At 36.4% G+C, this 24308-nt stretch overlaps 1 protein-coding gene across 1 annotated transcript in view; it reads left to right on the forward strand.

Moving 5' to 3' along the window:
* The first annotated feature begins 3150 nt into the window (after nucleotides 1-3150).
* The window catches only part of LOC131694277 (acetyl-coenzyme A synthetase), a 52894-nt gene continuing 31736 nt past the window's right edge, over nucleotides 3151-24308 (forward strand). The window contains exon 1 of the mRNA XM_058982872.1: nucleotides 3151-3893. Coding sequence (XP_058838855.1) covers nucleotides 3583-3893 — 311 coding nt within the window. The 5' untranslated portion in view covers nucleotides 3151-3582. The remainder of the gene's footprint in view (nucleotides 3894-24308) is intronic.

Raw genomic sequence — 24308 nt, forward strand, 5'->3', positions numbered from 1 at the left:
ACTGTCAGTGCACCGATAGGTCAATCTTTGTTTGAAACGTTTCAGCGTGGGATTGAATCATCACGTTTGAATTGATGTCTTTTCTCAACCTATGGCACAAAGGGACTGTCAGGAGTTGAAGTTGCATTTTTTACAAATCGATAGTTTCTGAAATCAAATCAACAAAAGATAAATCTCTCATAAACTCTCGACAGCCGGCTTCCCAAAGCAATAAACACATGGTAACACTTCTGAGGATTGTATAGAAATCATCGTAGTCTGCGGTGTTCCGCTTTAAGAAGCCCAGCATTCCAACAGCCTTAGCAGTTGTTGCGGTGATATGATCGGAAAAGCCTTACTTCCTACCGAAGAACACTCCCAAGTCACGGATCGAGTCGACGCTTTGAATGGTTCTTTCTTGTAGACTTTATGACGAATTTCGCGCCAACTCAAACAAATGTTTGCAGCACCCTCTCAGATTTTAATGAAACTTTCTGTACATGAGAACTTTGTCACAAAAAGCCACTTTGTGTACTTTGTTTTTCCAAATATGATCTAGACTGTCTTTTTAAAAAGGTCAAACTTTGTTTTACCAATTTTTTCCAAATGACTATAGTCTAAAAATGACAAATCTTACAAAAAAATGTTGTAGGAGTGATTTTCACAAAATTAGTCAAATTTTTAAATAAAAATATTGAAAAAATTCTTCATTGACTTCCACAATGAAAAAAAAAATGATTTTAAAAGTTTAAAGTCGATTTACAAAAAACCCACCTTTGATTGGGATTTTTTTTTTCAAGATTGGTAATTTGATTCCCTACCTACCGTAAAAAATTCAAGTTTGGCACTTTTATGGAAAAAAGTCATTTAGAAAAAACTTTTCCTTGTCCAAACTAATTTTTTTAGTGTATTTTTATCGAAAACTAAACCAATGAAAGTCATAATCAACTCAGAAGCCAATTTCCCAACTTCTAGTTGCCTGATACATGCAAAAAGTATCAATAACGAATTAGGTATATACTCATAAGAAACTTGAATGTAAACTTTCAAATGAGCACTATAATTAATTAACACTAATATGCTGCTACTTTTACATTTTTTTAAAATAATTTGCACGATTACGAAATCGACCGATAAATAGACACACAATGACCTCCTCTGCGAGCCATTTCCAACAACCCCGCCATTAAGCTGTGGAATAATGTTTGCCCACAGCAAAAGTCAATTCATATCGACCCGCGAGTCGGCCACGCCAGTGCGCACAAACCAGTGTTCGTTTGTTTGAGCAGGTGCGGAGTATGGAAAAACACCACACATAAAAAGGCCCATAAGCTCTCTCGGTCTCCTCGATGCATTAGTATCGAGGCGTAATGCAATAACCATCACAAAACAATTGTCTGTCAGAGGTTCTTTAGTACTGATGCACGCAATATGCTTGATGATGTTTGCAATACCGTCAAACTCCTCAATCTAGGGGGGAATACAAGCTAGGCCCTTTTTAAAACAAAAAAATGAGAATAACTCAAGAACTGTTCGATATATCAAATTATTCGGTTCAATAAAATGGTGTGTTTCTATGATGCAATTTTGTGGAACTGAAATGTTTAAAAATCCTTTTTTTTCGAGAGTTGTCCTAGCTGTAGAGCTAGGTTCTAAAAAGCCCCCCCCTCCCCTTACAATCATACACTACGATTGCAGACGAGATAGGCAACGTCGCCCACTAAAACACTGCTTAAGGCTAATTGCAGCGGGCCGTGATTCTGAATGTGATATTCATTGTACGGTTCAGATATGTGCGGACGTAGAAATTTTGCAATCGCGTGTAATATCGCGAAGAGCTCGAGCTTTTGTACGTTAACGTGTTTAATCGCGTGTGCGTTTGTATGTTGCGTGTGCTAACGTGTATGTAACTTCGCGTGTATAAATTCGATTTTATAACAGTGGGCCTTTAGCATATTCGCGTGTATTCTTGGATGATCGCGCACGAACCGTGAATTTGATACTTAATTTACGGCGTACGGTTTAGATGCTAGAAAATCTTCCATATTACTAGAATACCCAGTTATATCACCATGAAGCGTGTTGTATAGTGGATATGAGCTTTCTTTTTTGATTGATACAACTGAATGTATGGACCTAAGTTGCTAAGATGGAGGGAAATAATTTCCGAACGTGACCGATTCGCGTGCGTTCGTGGATGGTCGCGCGGATCGTCATTCTGATATTTAGTTTACGGTGTACAATTCACATTCTGACAGGGAGTGAGTTACCTATCACAGACGTTCATGGTCATGTCACCATGGGACACCTTCCTACAAAAAATCGATGTTGTCAAACATCGATTCTAAAAGATTACATTCGAAAATTTTGTTCGATGAACGAAAATCAATCATGCGATTAACGAGTTATTCGTGCTATATGCAAACATTTAGTAAAATGAAACATTTCGCTTCAATCATGAAAAATAATTTCGTTTTCGACGATAAATTTCGTTCAACGTGCACTAAGTATTTAAAATAACGGAAATTTTCGTTCCTTAAGTCACCAGTTTTTCAGTTCGTGAAATGAACGAAACCAACTATTAACAATGCACGGAAATACTTCATTGCAGAAAACGAGGAATGAATTCTTGTATTGTATAATAACTTTCGTTCTATTTACGAATTTATTTTATCAGTATATTTAAGAATGCATAAAAGTCCTTGGCATATGTGTGCGCAGTTAAATTTTGAGGCTCTTATAAAACAAAAGTAAAGTTTACTGCAATACTAATCATCGCTGGCATGAATCAGAAAATGTGTACCTTAAAATTAGCGACCCACAGATAACTGGATCAACCCCAACTGATCACTCTATCATTCGTTTATCATATCACCCACCCAAATTCGGTCATTCCCCACCCAGATTAGCGAATAATTTATGAATTTAGCAAAATATTCCCCCGATTGCGACACTTTTCTCGTCTTTTGCATCACAGGTGAAATCATCCGATATTATACATACGTTAACGGACAATCGGAGAGCACGTTGCATTGAATGGACATTTGCAGCAGGCTACGCTCTCGCTTCAAACCGCAAACCTTTGTGTTTAGACACACGCGAGGCCCATGTCATATCGTAATCACGCCGCGTGGTGAGTAAAACTGACTTACAACTCATAGCACTTGCTTAGTCACTGAGAGTACTTCGTTAGAGGCGGTCGTGTTTTAAGAATTGTTCAGACGGCCCAGAACACATGTGTGATACGAAAGTGAGCAGCAATATTTATCGCGAAGATTTCATTGTTTCATTTGTGTGACATACGGAAGAATTGTACACACGGTGGTGAGAAACTGTGCAGTGAGAGAATTACGCCAAACAATCAATCAGTGCTGAGCAAATCGCATGCGCGCGACTTTTTTGCTCGGGGTTTGTGCATGGTGAGAGAGTGGACCAGACCTGAATATACAGAGAAAAACATTCGCCAAACGACCGTGAATCGATTAGGATAGGAAGCACGTACGGTTTGATGTTGTAAACTGGATCCCGAAGGAAAATTGAGTGTGTAAAGTTGTAGTGTGTTGTTTTTTGAGTTAAACTCTAGTGGAAATACAGTGCGACACAATGCCATCGGAACCGAAGGTATTCAACCCGCACCCGGAGGTGGCCAACAAGGCCTACATCAATACCATGGATCAGTATCGGGAATTCTATCGACAGTCCATCGAGAATCCAGGCCAGTTTTGGAGTACTGTCGCGAAGCAGTTTCACTGGGAGACTCCCTGTGATCTAAACAATTTTTTCTCGTACAACTTTGACATCTCCAAGGGGCCTATTTTTGTGAAATGGATGGAAGGAGCTTCGACCAACATTTCCTACAATTTGCTGGATCGAAACGTTAAGAATGGACTAGGCGATTCTGTGGCCTACTATTGGTGAGTAGTGGTTACATAAGTTAGGTCAATTCACAGATGGATATGTCCTTGGATTTTCGTCCTGTGAGGTGGCGCAGGTTGAAGGGGAAGTCAGTTATCTGCGATGCATGAAAATCGAATAACTTCCATCTTGTTGCTGTAGTGCTTACGTCAGTCATTGATTTTTCCTATTTTCGCGAAGAGAATGTCCTTGCCTGTTCTTTCTTTGTTTTTGCCGTCTGGTTTTTGGTCCGACATCAACAAAACAAATGTTTAATATACAATTACTTGCAATATTCATGATGATACCCATCTTGAAGCACTATACTTCATTCGTGTTCTAGTGCCACTTGTGGTAGAATTTGACACTGTCCACGTTGAAATTAATGAATAATTGAACTGCGGCTCAGCCGACTAAAAAGGGTGGTTCTTTATATATTCAGGTCAGTTACAAAACCGAAGTGTAATCCAACGAAACCATCCGAACTGTGTCGCAAATTTCCTACTCTCTGGTGCCTAGAGCGTGTGGTACGTTCATGCAACCTTTGCTGACTTTGTCGTCGGCTGTAATATGCAAAGAACTGGACAATACTCCACCCCGGAATCGGATGATTGCTGCAGTTACGGCTTCGGTTTAAAAGCAAATTTCGACTGAATTGGTCAAACACATGCCGTTGTGAATGAATTTTGAGCAAGTGTGCGGACGATTACCACTGATAGTGTACTTATGCGGTTGGTTTTAAACACAGTTGGCGTACTGATTGGCAACACTAATTGGAAAACGATTATACATAATCACAAAGAATAATGTTGAAAGTGTTAGGGTGATGGGCCCCTTTTTCGACATCCTTTTGCTTTGTGCCTATCTGTTGTTGGCATCGTTTATTGACCATTATTGTCAATCTTAATTTGTGCTTATCTTTTAGTTGGAACGGCTCAACAAGAGAATCTCATGCCAGATTTATTATTTCATTGTTTCGCAAGAAAAGTATTGATTTAAATTTGTGCACGCATGAACGTTTGTAGGCCAAGTAATTAACTTAGTAGTGTGGCATCCTCATTAATAATTCTAAATTAGATCATTACGTCCCGCTTGTATGTTGTTCTGTCACTAAGTTAGTTTCAGATTCTGACGAGGCGAAGTCAAAACGCAAATTCCATAACTAATCTAGTTATAGGTTTTGTGCCTTTGCGCGCAGAAGTGGTTTTACCCAATTTTCTCCTAAGTGGATCAAAAATGTTTTTCACCCAAATTTAGGTCTACTACACGGAATTGTCTACTACACGGCAATGCTCCGAAAATCGTAAATAAAGTGTCATGAATTCTGGAACAATCACGCTTTCACGTCACGAAAACAGGACCGCGAATCATGTGTATTATAATTATATTCCAGTCCACTTCAGTAACGCCTATATAACGCTTTTATTAGGGGATATATTTGTTTTTGTTTTGTGAATTTCAGACACGGTTTCCGCTATACCATTATCAAATCGATTTTCTGTATGTGAACTAGTCCACAACTTTATAAACATTATTCATTAAATCAAAGATATGAAATAATTTTCATGTATTCGTGAACTAATTCATGATCATGTGTTCCCGTGAAATAGTTCACAAAATCATAAAATATCGTTCATGTGTTCGGGAACTGGCTCATAATTCCTAGTATAATTTTCAAGACTGACAGCATGAGCATGAATGGCTCGTGAAATAGTTCATAAAATCGTAAAATATTATTCATGGATTCGTGAACTGGTTGTGACTAAAATATCACGATAACGAGAATATAGATTACGGAAAGCGTGACTGAGATTCTGTAGACGCGAAAAAAACGTATCCCCAAAGTATGAACAAGAATCATAACAAAAACTAAACATGTTCCGGGATCAACCACAGTAATCCAACCAAACATTGCAATGTAACAATATGAACATTTTTTACACGAACTAGCTTTATGAAAACACACCTTGTTTCATGGATACGAGGTTTATTAATCATGAATTCAGGAACTTGGCCACAGTTTTCGTTAATCACTAGCATCACGAAATCGTAAATTTTTTATCACGAATTTATAAACGGATTTCAGTGTACAACCCTTAAGAGGCTTATTTGACGCTGTTACTATGATAAGCATTGAACCACAGTCCATGTGCGAGAATTCCTAGGTTGGGAAAAATTAAATAACTTTCCTCATCGTAACGATTTTTATGATAAAAATGTCGTTGGTCGCGGAATGTAATGTTCTTTCGAATTATCATTAGAGCTAGGATGTGCCTATGAAAAAATGATAAATACTTTTAATGAAAAATCGCATTGATAATATTTAATTTATTGAACGCCGGCCAAAATTCATATCATAGCCAAAGTTTAGGAATGCTTCTTTAGGCTGTGAACCATTTGGCGATTTTTTTAACCTTTAGTTAAAATTTAACAGTTCGAAAGTTATTTTCTCTTGAATGGAAAAATTTAACCGAGAGAGCGAACCATTTCAAAAGTTGACATATGGATAGTTATTTAGAATTGACAGCTGCGATGACCACAAGTTAGGAAAGGTGTGAACAATTGTCGATATTTTAAAATTAGTTTTTTTCTTATTACATTAAGTATGACAGTCATAGCCTCGAAAAGTAAACATCTACATCATGAAATAACCCAAACAAATCTTAACACAAAACGTTATCGTTTCCATTTTTATCCCTTAATTCTGTATTGAAAAATATAGAAAACCTCAATTAGGTACAGAAAATGTTTCCACGTTTTTATTCTGCATCATGGGCAAAATTTTAACCATCGAGTTGTCAAATTTAACTATTGCTCTGTCAATTTTAACCATGCTCCAGAGTAGGGTTATTTTGCAAATAACTTTCGAAGTGTCAGATTTTACTTCAACTTCAAGAAAACTTAAAAATTTCACCAAATGGTTCACAGTCTTAATATCACTAATAACTGACATACAAGTAAAGTTTTCAAAGTGTGTAAGAAATAAAACTGTCTTTTTGAATTGCCACCAGTAAGTAGCAACTTACCACTAGCAGGCGCTACGATCGGCCAGAAAACGCTACATACGGGCGTTGCGTTCAAACGTGGATACAATGGTGATTCAAGCATGCGAACCTGTATGCGATGGTGATTTTCAACGTATTTTTATTCAAATGTTGACACAGGTTTTTCAGGAAAGTTTGTTCTAGCTTATATGTATATTGCTTATAGCTTATATGTATATTGAAAAATGAGAAAAACTAATGTCATCTCGTCGCTGTTGTGCTATCTTATGACAAGCGCCATTTTGCACATTTCGAGAAAAACGATTTTTAAAGTTTGAGATTGAATATCATGAAACTTATAAATGGTAGAGACAATTCAGAGAAGACAATTGATGCTTCTACCTATTCTGTACTAATCTCTCAAATATTACGAAGATCGGTTGACTATGTTGCGAGTTTTCACTAAAAATGTAAACAAAAGTCGCGCTCACACGTGTCATAGGTGTGTATTGATGAAAAAAATTGTATGGCGTGTCATAATCGTGCATGGAAAATTTTCCAAAGAAAAAATCACCAATTATGAACTTTTATTCATATCTTTGGCTTCATTTGGTCTATAAACAATCGGTTAGATGCATTTTGAAGGAAATGAGTCAGGGAATCTAGAAAAAATAGTTATTTTTAGTTACAGTGTTACCAAATAGGCAATATTTCCAGTTTAAAGCTAAAACTGCGTTTTTCTCGCAATACATGTATTTTTCCTTTGAGAATTATTATGCCATTGTATTACTACGACATTTTTACACATAAATGCAACTAAAATTTTATTATAACTTGAGCCAATCCCAAGATATAATTATTTGAAGCAAAAAACTCACAATTTCTAATCAATTTTCTCGCTATATTTCAGTAACCAAGCAAAATTTCAAAATTCTAGAAACGCCATCTTGTAGAGATTCGTTAGACGAGTAATGTGGCATATCTAACTCAGTTTACCCCAAAATGGCGTTTGTCATAAGATAGCACAACAGCGACGATCTGCCAAACTCATTAAACCGCACTCAATGTATAATCATGCAGAAAATGAACATTCAAGTGGCCCTACTCCATCATTCTTCTTTCTTGCCCAATGAACACTCCATTCTCAAAAAACTAGGGATGGGTAATGTCAGGGACATGAGAGCGGTGTTGATGTAGGACTATTCATTGGCGAATAAAATTATTAAAATTCTGCTTGTATCTCTATAAAATTGCTAGATTTACCCACTAAGTGTGATTTATCCGTTTCAATATTTTTTTCTGGGGGTTTGAATAGTATCCCGTTCGGTAATCAATTCAGTAAAACTATTTTATTACAGCGTTTTCAGCATAAAATATGTAATCGTCTGTCAATAGTAGTTGATAGTTTTCGTTAAATTTCTGCCGATAAAAGTTAAGGAATGCTGACTAGTTTAGTTATTCAAAAAGTAAATTTGGCGAATTAGCAGTAGAAATAGCATGTTTTCATCAGGATTTAAAGGTTATACAGGAAACTTTTACACAAAATAATTATTCTGCGGCAACACCCCAGTTATGCTTCGAACATTAGCTACCATACTCGCCAGGTTCTGCTCCACTTGGTCCAGCCTCCGGGAACGCTGCGCTCCTCTCCGTCTTGTACCTGCCGGGTTGGAGGTGAAAACCAACTTGGTGGGGTTGTTGTCCGGCATCCTCACAACATGCCCCGCCCACCGTACCCTTCCAGCTTGAGCTACTTTCCGGATACTTGGCTCACCATAGAGTCGCGCAAGTTCGTGGTTCATCCTTCTCCTCCACACACCATCCTCCTGCACACCACCGAAGATCGTTCTCAGCACCCTTCTTTCGAAGACTTCGAGTGCTTTCAGATCCTCCTCGAGTATTGTCCACGTTTCGTGCCCGTAGAGAACCACCGGTCTAATCAGTGTGTTGTACATGGCGCATTTCGCGCGGTGGTAAAGCGCATAGTAAGCACGACTTCCAGAGATAATACGCCTCCTGATCTCCCGGCTAGTGTTATTGTCCGCAGTCACCAATGAGCTTAGATAGATGAACTCGTCAACAATCTCAAACTCGTCGCCGTCGATCATAATACTACTGCCCAAGCGTTCCCTATCGCGATCGATTCCGCCATGCCAGCCCGCCAGCGTCTTAGACACATTTATCTTCAGTCCTACTCGTGCTGCTTCGCGCTTCAGTCGGGTATACAGATCTGCTACTGTTTCCTTGTTTCTACCTATTATGTCCACGTCGTCAGCGAAGCACACGAACTGTCCGGACCTCGTGAAAATCGTGCCCCGCAAGTTAAACCCCGCTCATCGCATTACACCTTCCAGCACTATATTGAACAGCAGGCAGGACAACCCATCGCCTTGTCTTAGTCCCCTACGTCTTTCAAATGGACCCGAGAGGCCGCCCGAAATTTTGACACAACACCTTACACCATCCATCGTAGCCTTAATCAGTCTTGTCAGCTTCCCAGGGAAGCCGTTCTCGTCCATCATTTTCCATAGCTCTACACGGTCCACCGTTTCATATGCGGCTTTAAAGTCGAGGAACAGGTGATGTGTCAGGACCTGGTATTCACGGCATTTTTGTAGAGTTTGCCGTATAGTAAAGATTTGGTCGTTTGTTGATCTGCCGTTGACGAAACCGGCCTTATAACTCCCGATAAATCCATTTACCAGCGGTGACGGGCGCCGGAACAGAATCTGGGATAGCACTTTGTAAGCGGCATTTGTCATTGGGATCGCTCTGTAGTTTTCACAGTTCAATTTGTCGCCTTTCTTCCGTCAGTTTCTCTGGACCCACCTTGAAGAGTTCCGCTCCTAGACCATCCTTTCCAGCTGCCTTGTTGTTCTGGAACTATTGAATAGCCTCGTTAACCTCATTCATAGTGGGCACTGGTACATCCCCGTCGGCTGCGACACTGACATAATCGTCCTCCTCGAACGCCCGATTTTCCGCCTGCGCACCATTCAGATGTTCATTGTAGTACTGCCTCCACCTTTTGACCACCTCACGTCCGGCCGTCAAGATACCACCTTTACTTGTCTCTACACATTTCGGCCAGCAGCACAAAACCGTTGCGAGAGTCATTCAGCTTCTTGAAGAACGCCCGCGTTTCCTGAGAGCGATACAGCAGCTCCATCTCCTCTCTCTCAGACTCTTCCAAGCGGCGCTTTTTGTCCTGAAAAATACGAGTCTACTATCTTCGCTTCCGTCAATATGACTCCACGTTCTGTCGAGTGGCTTGAGGCAACATCGCTGCGCGTTCTGCATTCTTCTCGTCCAATATCTCTTGGTGCTCACCATCGAACCAGTCGTTCCGTCGACTCCTCTCTACGTATCCCAGGACGCTCTCCGCAGTGCTGCTTATGGCTGTAGTCCTGGTCCAGCAGTTCTCAAAGGGAGCATCGATGAGCTCCTCCACCGGTGGCAGCGCTGCTTCAAGATGCTGGGCGTACGTTGTCGTGACGTTGGTTTCCCTCAGTCGGTCCAGGTTATACCGCGGCGGGCGTCGGTATCTTACATTGTTCAATACGAATAGTTTTGGGCGCAGTTTAACCATCACCATATTTTGGCCTAAGTTATTCCTATTTGATTTTCATTAAATTTTGAAATGAAAAGTTCTCTTTGGTATATAAAACTTTATAGTAAATATTCAATAAAAAGTAAGAGCTGAGCCAAATTACCAAAAAATAGGTCATGAGCTATAACGTCGAAATCTGTCTACCGAATTGCGAAAATTTTATCGGTTTTTCGCGATCGCGTATCAGATCGTCCTACGGCAAAAGGTCCGAATTGGACCAACTCATATTTTATTATTCACGCCGATTAAAAGAAAACTGTTGATACTCTCGCTCAAAACAAGATATTAAATACAAGATATCCGGCAGATCCAAAATCACGATAATGCACTTGATTTAAATAATTGTTGTTGCCAACAAAAATCTTGTTTTTCGGCTAACACATTTTTAAAAAAAATCTCTCCGAACAACATTCGCCCCTAGCGCACGCACACGAAACTGAGAACCGCAAAATTTTGTGAGATAGAACAGAGCCTTGAAAATTATAAATACGCTTTTCATAATAATACCATAGCTGAGAAACAGCTGGGGGTCCGAATTGGTCAGCGGTCCGAATTGGCCTACTTCCTCCTAATATTTGAAAAAATACTATAATTTAAACTTCTATAATCGAAAAAAATTACCGTCATCGGGGGTTACTTTACGCCAAAATTAAAGAATGATACTTAAGCTCCTAGTTCAAATTTAAGGTTATATTTTGACAAAAACCAAACACAGTATTATTCGCTGGATTAACACAAATATAAAAATTGGATATAGGTTTGAGAGAATGCTTGCAAGTAATCTTAGTAGGCGATGAAACTGAAACATAAATAATATACGAGAAAAACATTGTAACTTAAATTCTCTTGGAAATATGTGATATACTAATCAAATTATTAGATTAAAGAATATAGATTACGTAAAAATTTTTATTGTGTTCGGTCTTTTGCCCGTATTTTTAATTGTTTCGTAATTGGTGACTATATGTACATTTAATCTTTAAATTGGGCTACTTTACGCCAAGCTTTACTCATGTCTATATTACACAATATGTATATTTGAACTAAAATTTACTCTTCTTTTGGGATTTGGTTCTAAATCAAAGCAGATTTTTATTAGCGTACTAGTTTGACAGTTCGTTTCTAGAAGTGTTTAAACTATGTGTATTGAATCAATTCATTGTGAATGACAGAAAGGGCAGCGGGGAATAGTTCTGCAGTGTAGGCGAATGACCTATTGGTTAAAACCTTACTAAACAAAAAAGCTCCTATATTGGAAATGGATATTTCATCAAAGATGGATGAACTGACCTGCCATTAACAGTCCTATTCTCATTCTTTATCGGACATGCACTCTGGAGCAAAATTAAACTTTTAGAAAAATACTAAAACAAGGTTGTCTAATTCATAAGGCTCAATGGAAAAGCATATCTTGAACAGCGACTTGTCTCGGCCTGCTGTTTTTCATTGTAGGACTTATTGATTCTCCAAAACAAGATTTCGGGATGCGTGTTACGCAGATTTTGACCATATCCTTTTCTTTGTACGAGCACGACATTCATTTGCATTCACACAGAGGTAACGAGCATAATAAATCAAGAAGATGATTTATGATATGATATTGAAAAAAAAATGTTTTTGGCTAAAGTAGCCTCTCTGTGTTTATACCATTTTTTAGTTAATTATAGCTCATCATTGGCGTGCGCAAGGGGGGGGGGGCTATAACCCCCCTAATGTTCTGGAATTTTTAAAAAATTTAATAAAGTATTATTATAATGTTGAGAACATATGAGAAACATGTCAAACTTACTGCATATCTCATGTTGTTTAAGAAAGCAATGTTATCTTATTTGGCACAAGTTCGTTGAAATCAGGAATAAATAAATAGCAATGGTTTACGAAAAAAAAAATTGATTTCTTTCCTCTGTTTTCTAAATGTACAGGTATACCTCGATAGCACTAGGGCATTGCAAAAAAAATTTTTTTTTAATTCTCAAAGGCCCCCCCTCTCATTTTGTCACAAATGTCAAACTAAGGTCAGATGCCAAATTTCACATCATTTGGACAATTTTAGACCCCCGCCCACTTCGCTTGAAATTTTTTGATATTGGTGCTATGGGAAAATATGGAGGAAAAATACATTAAATGTTATAACTTTTGAAGTAGTAATCAGAAAATTTTTAATTATTTTTATTAATTAATACCTCTTTTGAAAGGAAATAATCTTAGTATTTGAATGGAGATATGTTTGTTTCTAGGAAAATACGGGAAAGTGGGGTACTGGGTCATTTTGTACCTAAAATCCCATATTTTTAATGATTTTTCTGCTCCGTGATGCAAATCATACATATTTTATAGTGAGGAATAAAACAAGGATAAAAACGTTAAAGGTAAAATTCAGAAACATCAAACTTTTTGATATTTACTCTAAGAATCTCATTTTTTTTTCATTATTTATCCTAATACCTCAACTTCCCCTATTTTTCCAGGAATAAAACATTTCTCATGTGATCCCTAAGCATATTTTGCACTAAAAGTAGTAAATTACATAAGAATGTTGTTGTTAAATGGAGTTAATATGTTCAATTTTATGATGAAAATGTAAAATCGACGCTATATGTCAGATAATTTGATGTTCCTGAATTTTACCGGTAACGAATCTATTTTTGTTGTAATCCTAAGGATTTTCCACGTTCAACAAGGTATAGTTTATGAAAATTGAGTGAAGAATAATAGAGATATATTCACGAGAAAATGATGAAGTTTAATATGAATGACAAAAGGCCATATAACTCCAACTTCTCGTATTCGGACAAAGGTCAAAAAGGCCCCGATCGATTTTTGAGATTTTTTCACATTAGAAAAACTACAAAATATGTATGATTTGCATCACGGAGCAGAAAAATAATTAAAAATAGGGGATTTTGGGGCCAAAATGACCCAGTACGCCACTATCCCGTATTTTCCTAAAAATAAAAATATCTCCATTCAAATACTAAGATTATTTCCTTTCAAAAGAGGTATAAATTGTAATTTTCTGATTGCTACTTCAAAAGTTATAGCATTTAATGTATTTTTCCTCCATTTTTCCCATAGTACCAATTTCAAAAAAATTCAAGCGAAGTGGGCGGGGATCTAAAATTGTCCAAATGATGTGAGATTTGGCATCTGAGCTTACTTTGACATTTGTCACAATATGAGATGGGGGGGGGGGCCTTCGAGAATTCAAAAAAAATTGCAATGCCCTGTAGCACGTACATCTTCGCTTCGCTTAGCGTACGTGCTATCGAAACGTACGTACTATCGAATCACAAAAATAAAATTCAAAATATTACTTTTTATGTTTAATATAGAATGAAACTTCACAAAAATTATATTAGTCACTAAATTCATCATCCTATTAGTGATAAACTGTCCTATCACCAAGTACTTAATCTTTAATGTTATGGTTTCCATCAACCAGGATGGTTGGAAATGGAGTGTAAAAACATTTCCTTGGTCCCGTAAGTTCCTTTGAAATTGGTAGCATTGTCTTGAGCATTTCGCCAAATTTATTAGGAATTTTGTAGAATTTTATTGATGTTCGTAGCACTTCTTTAAAGTTCGAGAACTATACTGAATACCTGAAATTCGTAAGACTTGCTTGCAATTCATAGATAAGTTCCCTGAAGATTTTCTTAATTTTTTGATCTGTCTGAAGCAGAAGGAATTGTTTTTTGTACATTTGATTCGTGATTAATTGTTTCATGAAATGCACTTGGCATTTTTTTAAAGTTTGATGGAATTTTATAAAATTTGCAAACGCCCCCTGATGTTTAAAATGTTCCATACCTTAGGATATTCTTGACACGCTGCGAACTTTCCAGAGCTTCTTAAGATTCTACTTAATAGCGTAGAATTTCCTTGAAGCAGCTTGACTGAATCACCGATAGCCGTTAACAAAACCTACTGAAACTGTAATATTTCTAAATGTTCAGGTCGCAGAATTTCCCGAGGTTGGTAAAATATGTGCGAAAATCGTGAACACTCCGTTTTCTATAGAAATCGTTAGTATAGAATGTTTGAAGTATTACTTAAATTCCATACGACCTTCGAAGATCGTTCTTAAAGTTCATTGAGATACTCTGAATTTTGACAAAACCAAACTATAACTAATGAGTGTCGTACAAATTATCTGAGGTATTAAAGATCTCCTTGTAAGTCAGCAGTCTCCCAAAATATAAAAGACATTCCTGGAACTTGTAGGGCGTCCCTAAAGCTTGCAGATTTTTTTATACTTGTTAGAGTTCCACAATGAATTTATGACTTACTTAAAGTATGAAATACTTTACTGGACTTTATAGAATTACTGTGAGTAGCACACAACTTCTTAGTTGTGTTCTCAACAGTATGCAGAAACCCATAGAATTTCTATAAAAGTTATCCTACATCGTTGAAGTTTACAAAATCAAAGAAAAAAAATTGATGGCAGGTGTACATACTATCGAGGCAAAATGTACGTACTATCGAGGGTACGTACTAACGAGGGTACGTATTATCGCGGTATACCTGTATTTGGTACCACTTACCCCGAAAATTGTTTTTGAATGTTTTCCTACAGAAAGAAAACTTTCTATTTTCTAATTGATTCTCGAGTTGCTCAGAAGTTTTTGTTTGTCATCATTTTTGTATTAATTTATTCACCCAATACTATAAATAGAGATTTTTTAAAAATTGAAAAAGTAATTTTAGGTGAAAATCTAGGTCTGAATTCACATACTTAAAAATAGATGTCATAAAATGAAGCTAAAAAATTTTTAAAGTAAAATCAAAATTATTTTTTGAACTTAAAGCCTATAGTTAAAAAAAGTATCAGTGGCCCAAAATCCAATTCCAAATCCTGACGAGATAGAAATAGAAATAATATATTTCGTAAATATTTTTACTCAAATTAAAAAAAAAATAATTTTTGTTTTTTTATATCTCACAATGAATTTTGTATGAATTTTTCCACCTTTCGAGCTCAGTTCATAGTATTGATTTTATTTATGTTTGCTTTTTGGTGAGTTGTAAAACTTTTCATTGAAACATTCTTGAGTTTTGGATGTTTAAGAAAAATTTAATTGGTATTTAAACAGCAGGCGACCTATTAAAATTGAAATAGCTCGTACGGTGAGATTCACTCTGATTTTTTAACAAAATTTTCCCAACATACATTCTAAAAATTAAAAAAAAACCGAGTTAGAAACATTTGAAACTCTGAATGTAGAATCGTTATGAGTCATCTTTTCTGGTATAGTGCTTTTTGTGGTTGGTTCTGAAAATTTTTGAAAAATATTTTCATAAATTCTCACGCGATGGGAAAAAAGAGAGAATTTGCTCTACACAAAAGAAATGAAACCCCGAGTATGATGATAAACAATGACCAAACATTTATATGTGCAGTACAAACAGATTTCATGTAATGTTTGTCTGTTGTCCTGAAGGTGCCATTGTGTCGTCGTTTTCTTCAAATATAGGACTATCAAGCAATCGAGCTGGCCGTAAAGCAAAACGTTATGGCCAAAATCGCGGGTCAGAGAGATGTATGATCAAAATTTGAACAAATTCAAAAAAATGCATTTTACTTTAAACAGTTTCCGGAACAGAAGCTTGGTTTGCCAAAGATCACATGTTTCCAAAAAGCATAAAATTGTTGTTGCAGACAAGTTTGCCGGAAAAAGTGTATGATCTGGCAGTAAATTTGCAGTTATCGCCACAAAACTCCGATATTAATCGCAACCTACAATATGAACTGAGTTATACATTTACGATTGTCTTAAAATTGTCTAGTGCTAAATTAAGGGCCTTTCCAAATTTTTGTCAGAATTGGCGATTAGCCATTACAGCAAGAATGCGCTATAGTAGTACCAGAATAATGATGTCAACGTCATTGAGAATAGGAACTCCCCAAACTGACCGAAATTCCACCCAATCCAAATCGACACACTCTATAAATATATTGAATGAAAACATGGCTAAGAATGCTATTTTAATGATCAGATACTGGAAAAAAGCAGCCAGAGGTGTTGATCAGCAGCTTGTGCAGAAATTAAAGACAGGTATCAAGCCCAAAGTTCAAATTTTCATTCGAAACGAATAAAAATCACAAAAACCCACAATGCGCAGTGGTCATTAATACAAATATCGTTACTAAACTTTTTTTTAGTATATTTTGGGTTGCTGAATCCGAATTTCACATTAAAAAATTGATTGTATTCTTCTAACAATGTGATTATTATTACACTAATCGTTCATATTTAATTACCATTATTTTTTGCTCTAGCATTTTGTAGAGTATCAAATAGTACATGTGTTGATGTGCTTGCAAAAAACCATGATTATTCAATCAAAATTCTCGAAACTGTAGCTTTTGTGCTTGAATACCAATATTTTGATATCGTTTTTAGTGAGCATGATATCTCGTGAACCAAATCATGGACCAATTTTCAGTTTTTTAATGTTGTTCGTGATTATAATAGCAAGCTCAACCAAATTTCAAATTATTGTAAATGTTTCCCTAATTTTTTTAAGAATACAGTATTTTGGCCACCGTAAAAATAAAGCTTTTTGCATAAATAAAAGTACCCTCATTATGGTACCAATAATTTTAAAACAGAGCAACAGTTCATGACTTCAAATTTATTGATTGTAACTACGGATACGGTATGAATCGCAACGGTCTTTTTCAAAAAATCCGTATTCGAGAACATCGTTGTGGTACGAAGTAGAGGGATCCATACATCGAATATTCCATCCCGACATGAGTTTAAAAAAGTAGCGTCCAATAAATTAATATAACTCAAGTTGTAATGATCCGAAATTTTGTGAAAATAATTATTAAGTTATATAATTTCAAGATCTGCAGTGATAATAAATAATATAATTTTAAAATGTGAAATTTTTTCGTCTTGTTTTAACTCGTCAAACATATACAACATCTTAGATTCTCCAGGCATTCTGGGCGCAGACTTGCACAGCTGAAGCCTAGTTTAAGTGGAACTAAATAGTCTGAAGGCCATTTTAAAGAAAAAATTGTGAAGGATATCGAGGGAAAAGTTAGTTAAAGCCAAATTTAAAATTTTTAGTTAAAATGTTCGAATACATATACAAACATACTCATCTTTCTGCATTCCACATTAACCAAAACCGGTTCAATACATAGCTATTAGTAGCGTTGCCTGATAAAAATACTAATATTGATAAGAACAGTTCGACAAAAATATAAATCATAGGGGGATCTAATGGAATCCTTGGAATAATGTGCCCCTTAAAGTTAGTCCAAAAATACCAAAAAACAGTCATACATCCTAAAAACGAAGAGATAGCGAGTCGGTCTATTCCGCAAAAAGGTGTGTTTTGAAAGCATCTATAACTTTCTAGAATATCGAAAAACTGTAAAAAATCTAATAAAAAAGATACAATAAAAACACTTTTTAAGGGGGTATTCCGACCTGTACTTCAATTTCACCCAATAACTTTTTTCGCTCAACAGATAGCCATTTCGCTACTTCAACAAAGTTTCATAAAATCATTTCGTCTACAAACTTTCCATACATGACTATCAATTTTGGCAACAACTTGCAAAGTTATTTTTTTATCTGCGTATATACCCCCTTAAATCAAAATATTTTAACATTATATTAAACTACTTAAAAAATAAAGAAACCTTTCCGAAGACATCAAAGTGCCATAGCCAATAGTTTCGTCGCAAATATCAATGTCCGGCTTTTTTTGATTCCGTCCCACTGTGTGACGGTACCTTGTACCTGGTAATGTTCTGTAACGAGCAGATGAGAGTAAAACTGATTACATTATCCGTGCATCTAGTTAAATTAAAAACCAACAAGCGGACAACGATCAGTATGTATAGCAACCATCCTTTTGATTGAAGGACCGCATAGAAGAAAAACACAATAATATCAAGTACGGTTACTAGGTCAAGTACCGATTTGACCGTGTACATGCAATAATTGTTTTTCGTGTAGAACACCTGTTCTTCGCTGCTCTGGTGGCTGCCCGGGCATGAGAATCAACGAAACATTGATACGTTGCTTGTAATGGGTAACGTACTTGGTGAGAAGTGGGAATACTAGTGTTTCCAGGGTGATAAATGAAGGATAGTTTTAGCATGTGTTGTTCATGTCGTGTAGTTGTATAATAAGAACAAAAATGTAACGATTAAGGAAATATATCTAGGTATTATCAGATCACCGAAGAAGCAAAGATAGCAACTTTTTATTACAGGATTCTTATCCTAATATGCTCAAAAATTCAATAGCTCTTGAAATGTTGGCTTATTCAAGATATTTAATCCTTACTAAATCTATCACGACTCAACGTAATTGCCAGTGATGCTTTCTTAGTTTTTTGTACAGATCTATGTATTGAGCGTAAATGTCTGGTTGATTTTGAAACTAATTCCATTGCAATTGCGCGTCGTGAGTTTTCTACAAAGTAAAAGTCACTAAACTAAACATTCGTAATAACCATCGAGAATGTCCCACTTGATTGAAGTACCGCGTCCATATCATTCTGGAATTTACTATTTAGTTGACGTAATCATTGTCTTAAATTCCCGGTTTTACCCATTGAAAAACCTGCCTCAACCAACAATTCACACTAGTACTAAGGTAGGGTAAAGAGACTATTTTGGCCCTATTAGGGAGAGTGCCAAACTACTTAATTACACTTTCGCTGGCATTTGCTGCGTTCTTAAGAATCAAATGGTAAGAATGGTGAAATACTTCTGTTCTGGACTGAGAATGGTGAACCACTGCACAACGACAACTCGAATCGAAAGCCTAATTATCGCAGACAGCATTTGAGACAATGCTTCGAACGAAGACGGCAGACACTGCTTCAGTCCACAGCTTCAAATGAATAGGGCGTTAAAATAAACAGGGCGAAAATAAGCACATTACCCTACCTCATTATTCTATTCGTTCTATCGCTGTCTGTGACCTGCTCCCTACAAGCCATCTTTGCTAAGTGCATCATCAGTTCAATATTATCGCACTATTTACAGATCACTTTTAGAACTATGTATCAATATTTTTCCTCCATTCATTTACTATATTTGCTTGTTCGCTATTTTTGATGATAAACAAACAGCAGAACCCTTTCGATAAATCGGCACTTATATTTTCCCAACGGTTGGCGTAAACAATTACCTAATGAATTTTACGATCGTCGTAAGAACTTTATCGGTGAGGAGAACAGGCATACGTGTTCGAGCAAATAGCTTTACAAAACTTATGTAAATATATGAGCGAATACCCGTTGAAACTAAGTAAGCTATTTTGAGATCTGTAATGTCATCTGTAATGAAATCTGAGATGTAATCAACTGTCAATTCAGTTAAACCCTAATGGCTTTGAATATCCCGTTAGTTGTTACACAACTTTAACGGTCGAGGTGGTTGTCTGTTCTCTGTGGTTCAACCTTCAAAGCCAAGTCGGTCGAAAAATTAATTACTATTTCATGCAAAAATATAATGAATTTCCATTTTTATATTATTAAAATATATAAATGATTATTGACGGCAAAAATTTGGCTCGTGACATAGTGGGATCTCCTTAATCGTAAATTCAATTTTTCCAATTACCCTAATCACAATGCTATGATGATTAAATGACGTCCGCTAGGCTAGCTTCACGGTAATCCACATCGATTGCGTGCAACGACCCACATCGTCAATAAACAATCAAAGTCACATTACAGTAAATCACTCCCGACTCGACTCCCGATTCACCTTGAAATATTTTTAATTTTACTTCCGAAGCGAAATTGAAATGTTTTGCCTGTCTACTGTAAAGCGTGATTTGTTTGAAGCTTTTAAAAACGATTATGTACCCGCGTGCGATTCAGCCGGGTGGCCCTACTATCGGAGCCATCAGTTTGTTTGCGATCGCCAAGCGGTTCACTTGCAGTCAGTGGAAAATTCAGTCAAGTGGATTCACGTGCTGCAATCGCTTCGAGCGTATTCAGCAATGCAGAAAGGTTAAACAGAACCAATCGGCTAATGAAATCTTCCATTCGCGCATTAGTCGTTCTGGATTACGCTAGGGTGGGTGAGCCATTGTTGGTTCCATTATTGGAATTGATCTCATCAAATTTACTATTTACAGCTGAGCAGACATTATTTTTGAAAGGTTATAGCACAGATAACAGACGTTTAGGCTCAATTTGAAACGTGTGTAAATACCCGCTATTGAAATTTCGAATTAATTAGACTCTGAAACGCGTTTGTCAACCGTTTGTAGGTGGCGCAGTGATCAACGCAATGCAGATGTCAAACACGTGTAGCAAACAGTTGCATAGATGGCAATAACGTAACACGGATTTCCAACTTTTATCAATTTTAAAGCTTACACAGGTTTTTTAAGATACTTTGTTCTACCCTAAGTGTCTTTTATACGTGGTTATAGTTCATTTTCATGATACTAATTCAAAATTATTTGACAACTAGTTTCACAAATTTCCCCATGACACAAATAACTTCACAATTAATGCAAATAATGATAAATATCCAAATTATGCAAACTGAAAAGTCAACATTTGCGACTTACAAAATTTTATTGAATTCTGAATTTAGATTCATTTAAAAATTACATTTGCTTGCTACTCATTCAATTATGTACTCATAATACATACTTTATCAAACTTTGGTTTTTCTATATGTCTGTAGATGCAGTAGTAATTCAAACCAAATGATGTTGTTCCTATTGTTTAGATGTGTTCTATCTACTCGACCACTGATAAAAAGTTAATGATTTCCGACGACGTGATGTTCATTGCATCCTTAATAAACATCGCACGTAACTGGGGCGATGAGGATTCGTGATGGAAAATATAAAAATTAAAAAAAAGATTAGTCGAACCAAATTGCAGCTGATCTGTGGTAATAACAAGAAATAAGGTCAAGAATCGAAATGAGAGGAAAACCATCGTGATATATATCTTTTTTTGAATTTCCAGTAAATAAAGTCTCTTGTCGTTCGAGGCGGGTTAGTTACTGGAGCGAGCGTACACAATGAAGGAAGAATAGAATAGGACATAATTAAGAATATGAATTGCCGTGATACTGAGCTATATCGTAGAAATCATAAGAGAACGCTCTTCACTATTTATATGTACACGGAAAGCGGTTCAATAAAAGAAACAGCAAAACAAATTTTTGTTTTGCCTATTATTAGACTATATGTCACGTCACGTTTTCTGTTTTAACCTTTTAACGACATTCAATTAGCTAGAGATTACTGGGTGGAGAAAGTTATGAAAATTTAGAGCCATAGTACTCAAGTGAGATCAAGGATGTGAAGTATACAGATCGGAAAACTAGAAGTGGCAGGGTCATTAGAACAGGCTTAATACCTTACGGGCTTAACTTTTGTCTGCTGCTGATGGGGGCCGAACTTAGGCAGCATTAGCTACGAATCACCTATTCTCATTAACTGTCAAATAGAAAAAATAATTGATGCTATTATCCCTTTGTGGACATCACATGCATCACAACTCTGCTGTCACATTGCTGACAGAGTTTTGGCACCAAAATCAGTCACGCATTTTTACGTTTTAAGTATAAACTCATTTCGCTCGGTACGAATTTAAAACAAAAAAAACAGGCCACTTTTTTGGTTGTAATTTTGAGGAACCGTTTTCCGTGTAGTGTGGAACAGATGAGAATAACAGATGTGACTGTACATGAAACAAATGGAGTGGATTACACTCACATGGATTGCTGGACCATCAAGGTGAGTTTTTCAATGTCTCTCGGTTTTCTCCGGGTGCAGAGATAGTTATTTTTATTTTCTATGAAAGAGCGAATTGTTTTCCACACTGATAGAATTACACTGCGGGGTTGCCACCGATAGTCGAAGAAAGGTATCTCAATTGGACTGTACACTACAATTAATCGACAATATAAGGTTATCTTTTGCTAATAAAAAAACAATGGGGCGCAATGATGTCGTGATGACAACAAATAATTTTGCACTGCAAAAACTGTTTGAGGTTAGGTATTTTGCGATGAAAACAAACCAAACTCGTTTGGCGTCTGTTCATCTGTTATGGGTAGCGATTATCATTTTGAATATTTTTATTTATATTCTAATTTTTTGAATTTCATTGTAATCCTATTAAAAGTTTTCCTGTACACCCAAAACTAGGTATTACGGTAATAAAAAAAAACCTGTTTTAATCCACCTACCGGTGCAATTGTGCCTTTCTCATTTCTCCAAACTATGACTCCATGGCTGCAAATGTTCAATATAATTGTGGAAATGTCTGTTACATTCTTAGTACACTCTGCACTTATACACAATGGCTTGCCAGCCACGAACTTGATAAGCTACGTGTCGATAGTGAAACACTCGAAACAAAACAGCGCTGTTGTTGTAGAATATTTGCTGGTTAGTCGCCAATTTAAAGCTGGGGCGCAACGACTTGGATAGGGCGCAACAACCTGGATGGGGCGCAACGACATTGATGGGGTACAAAAACTATAACGCCACTATACGTAAAGTGGACCGGAAAATGAGCGGCGTGAATGCAAACATAACGAAAAGTACTAAATTGGTGCTTTTTGCTATGAAGGGTGCATTCCACATAAAAATTAATATCCGATTTCTTCGAAAAAAAATTCTCACACCCTTTAACAAAAAAGTGTGTCAATTGTTATTTGTTAAGCTTATTATTCAATAAATTGTACATATACCATAATAACCATAATGATAACTCGTAAACTTTACAATATATGGAAAGAAATTAAAATTAAAGTTGGATTTTTTATTGAACTTAAGAGTTCGGAAATTAGTATAAACAAATTGAATATTTTTATATCTCGATCCATTTTTTACTTTCTAAATATTTAGAATCATGTTGGAAAGATGGTGTAAAAGATTCATATGGGAGTCTGAATATGATATTGAGATAATACCAATAATACCAATAAAGCAAGGCTACTTTATAGTAGACACCCTGTGATTGAAACTTACAAAATGGTTTGTAAATCTGATGTGAATTTTGTTTGGTGATGGCAATGCCCTGTTTTTAAACATACGCCCTAAACGAACCCCCTGGAACTGTTACTGTTGAGGTATTGGGGCGGTAGTCTAGTACATAATATGCTAACTCTTAACATAGGCTTTGTTCAACAAGCTGAGCCACCCTAGGGACTGAAATATACCTCTATGAAGTGGTTATATACAAAGTTGTGGCGAAAAAGTGAGCTAAGTTCGTGATTTTTTTAAAGTGCTTAATGCAAATTAAGCACTTTAAAAAAATCAAAGTTCCCGAGAGATCCGGTAGCGCGGTTATCGTGCATTCTGTTCTTTGTGCAGAATAATGCGGAAATGCCTCTTTTCGAAATCAACAGGCTGTGTAGCGAAAGTATGAAAATATTTGGAACTTCATGTAAAAATTGTCTTTGTTCCAGTACCGAGTAAATTGGAAGTACTGAGCAAACAGGGAGAAAGTTATCCCGGAAGTCGCTTCTTGTTCTTCCTTTGGTACTATCGATACAGTTGAATTTTACAGTTTTCAAATGAATCGATCATCGGTGTAAATAGGAGCGTGTATTTTCTACTGCTGTTTTCTCCGAAACGATCACATGTAGTACTGGAACAAACCTATACATTGCTCCAAAACAAAAACTAAACCTTGCAGAAAAGTAGTTTTAGAATATTTAAAATAAATCCGAACAGAGAAGATTATTCTTGTGACAGAGGTTGCTTGACTCAGAAAGCAACTTACAAAAATGAAGAGGCATGAAGATATTTTTCGTAATGTCCAACAACGAATATATATTATTTTGTTTTGCTGTATTCCGATGGAAAAAACGT

Source organism: Topomyia yanbarensis, chromosome 3, assembly GCF_030247195.1.
Source record: "Topomyia yanbarensis strain Yona2022 chromosome 3, ASM3024719v1, whole genome shotgun sequence".
NCBI lineage: Eukaryota > Metazoa > Arthropoda > Insecta > Diptera > Culicidae > Topomyia > Topomyia yanbarensis.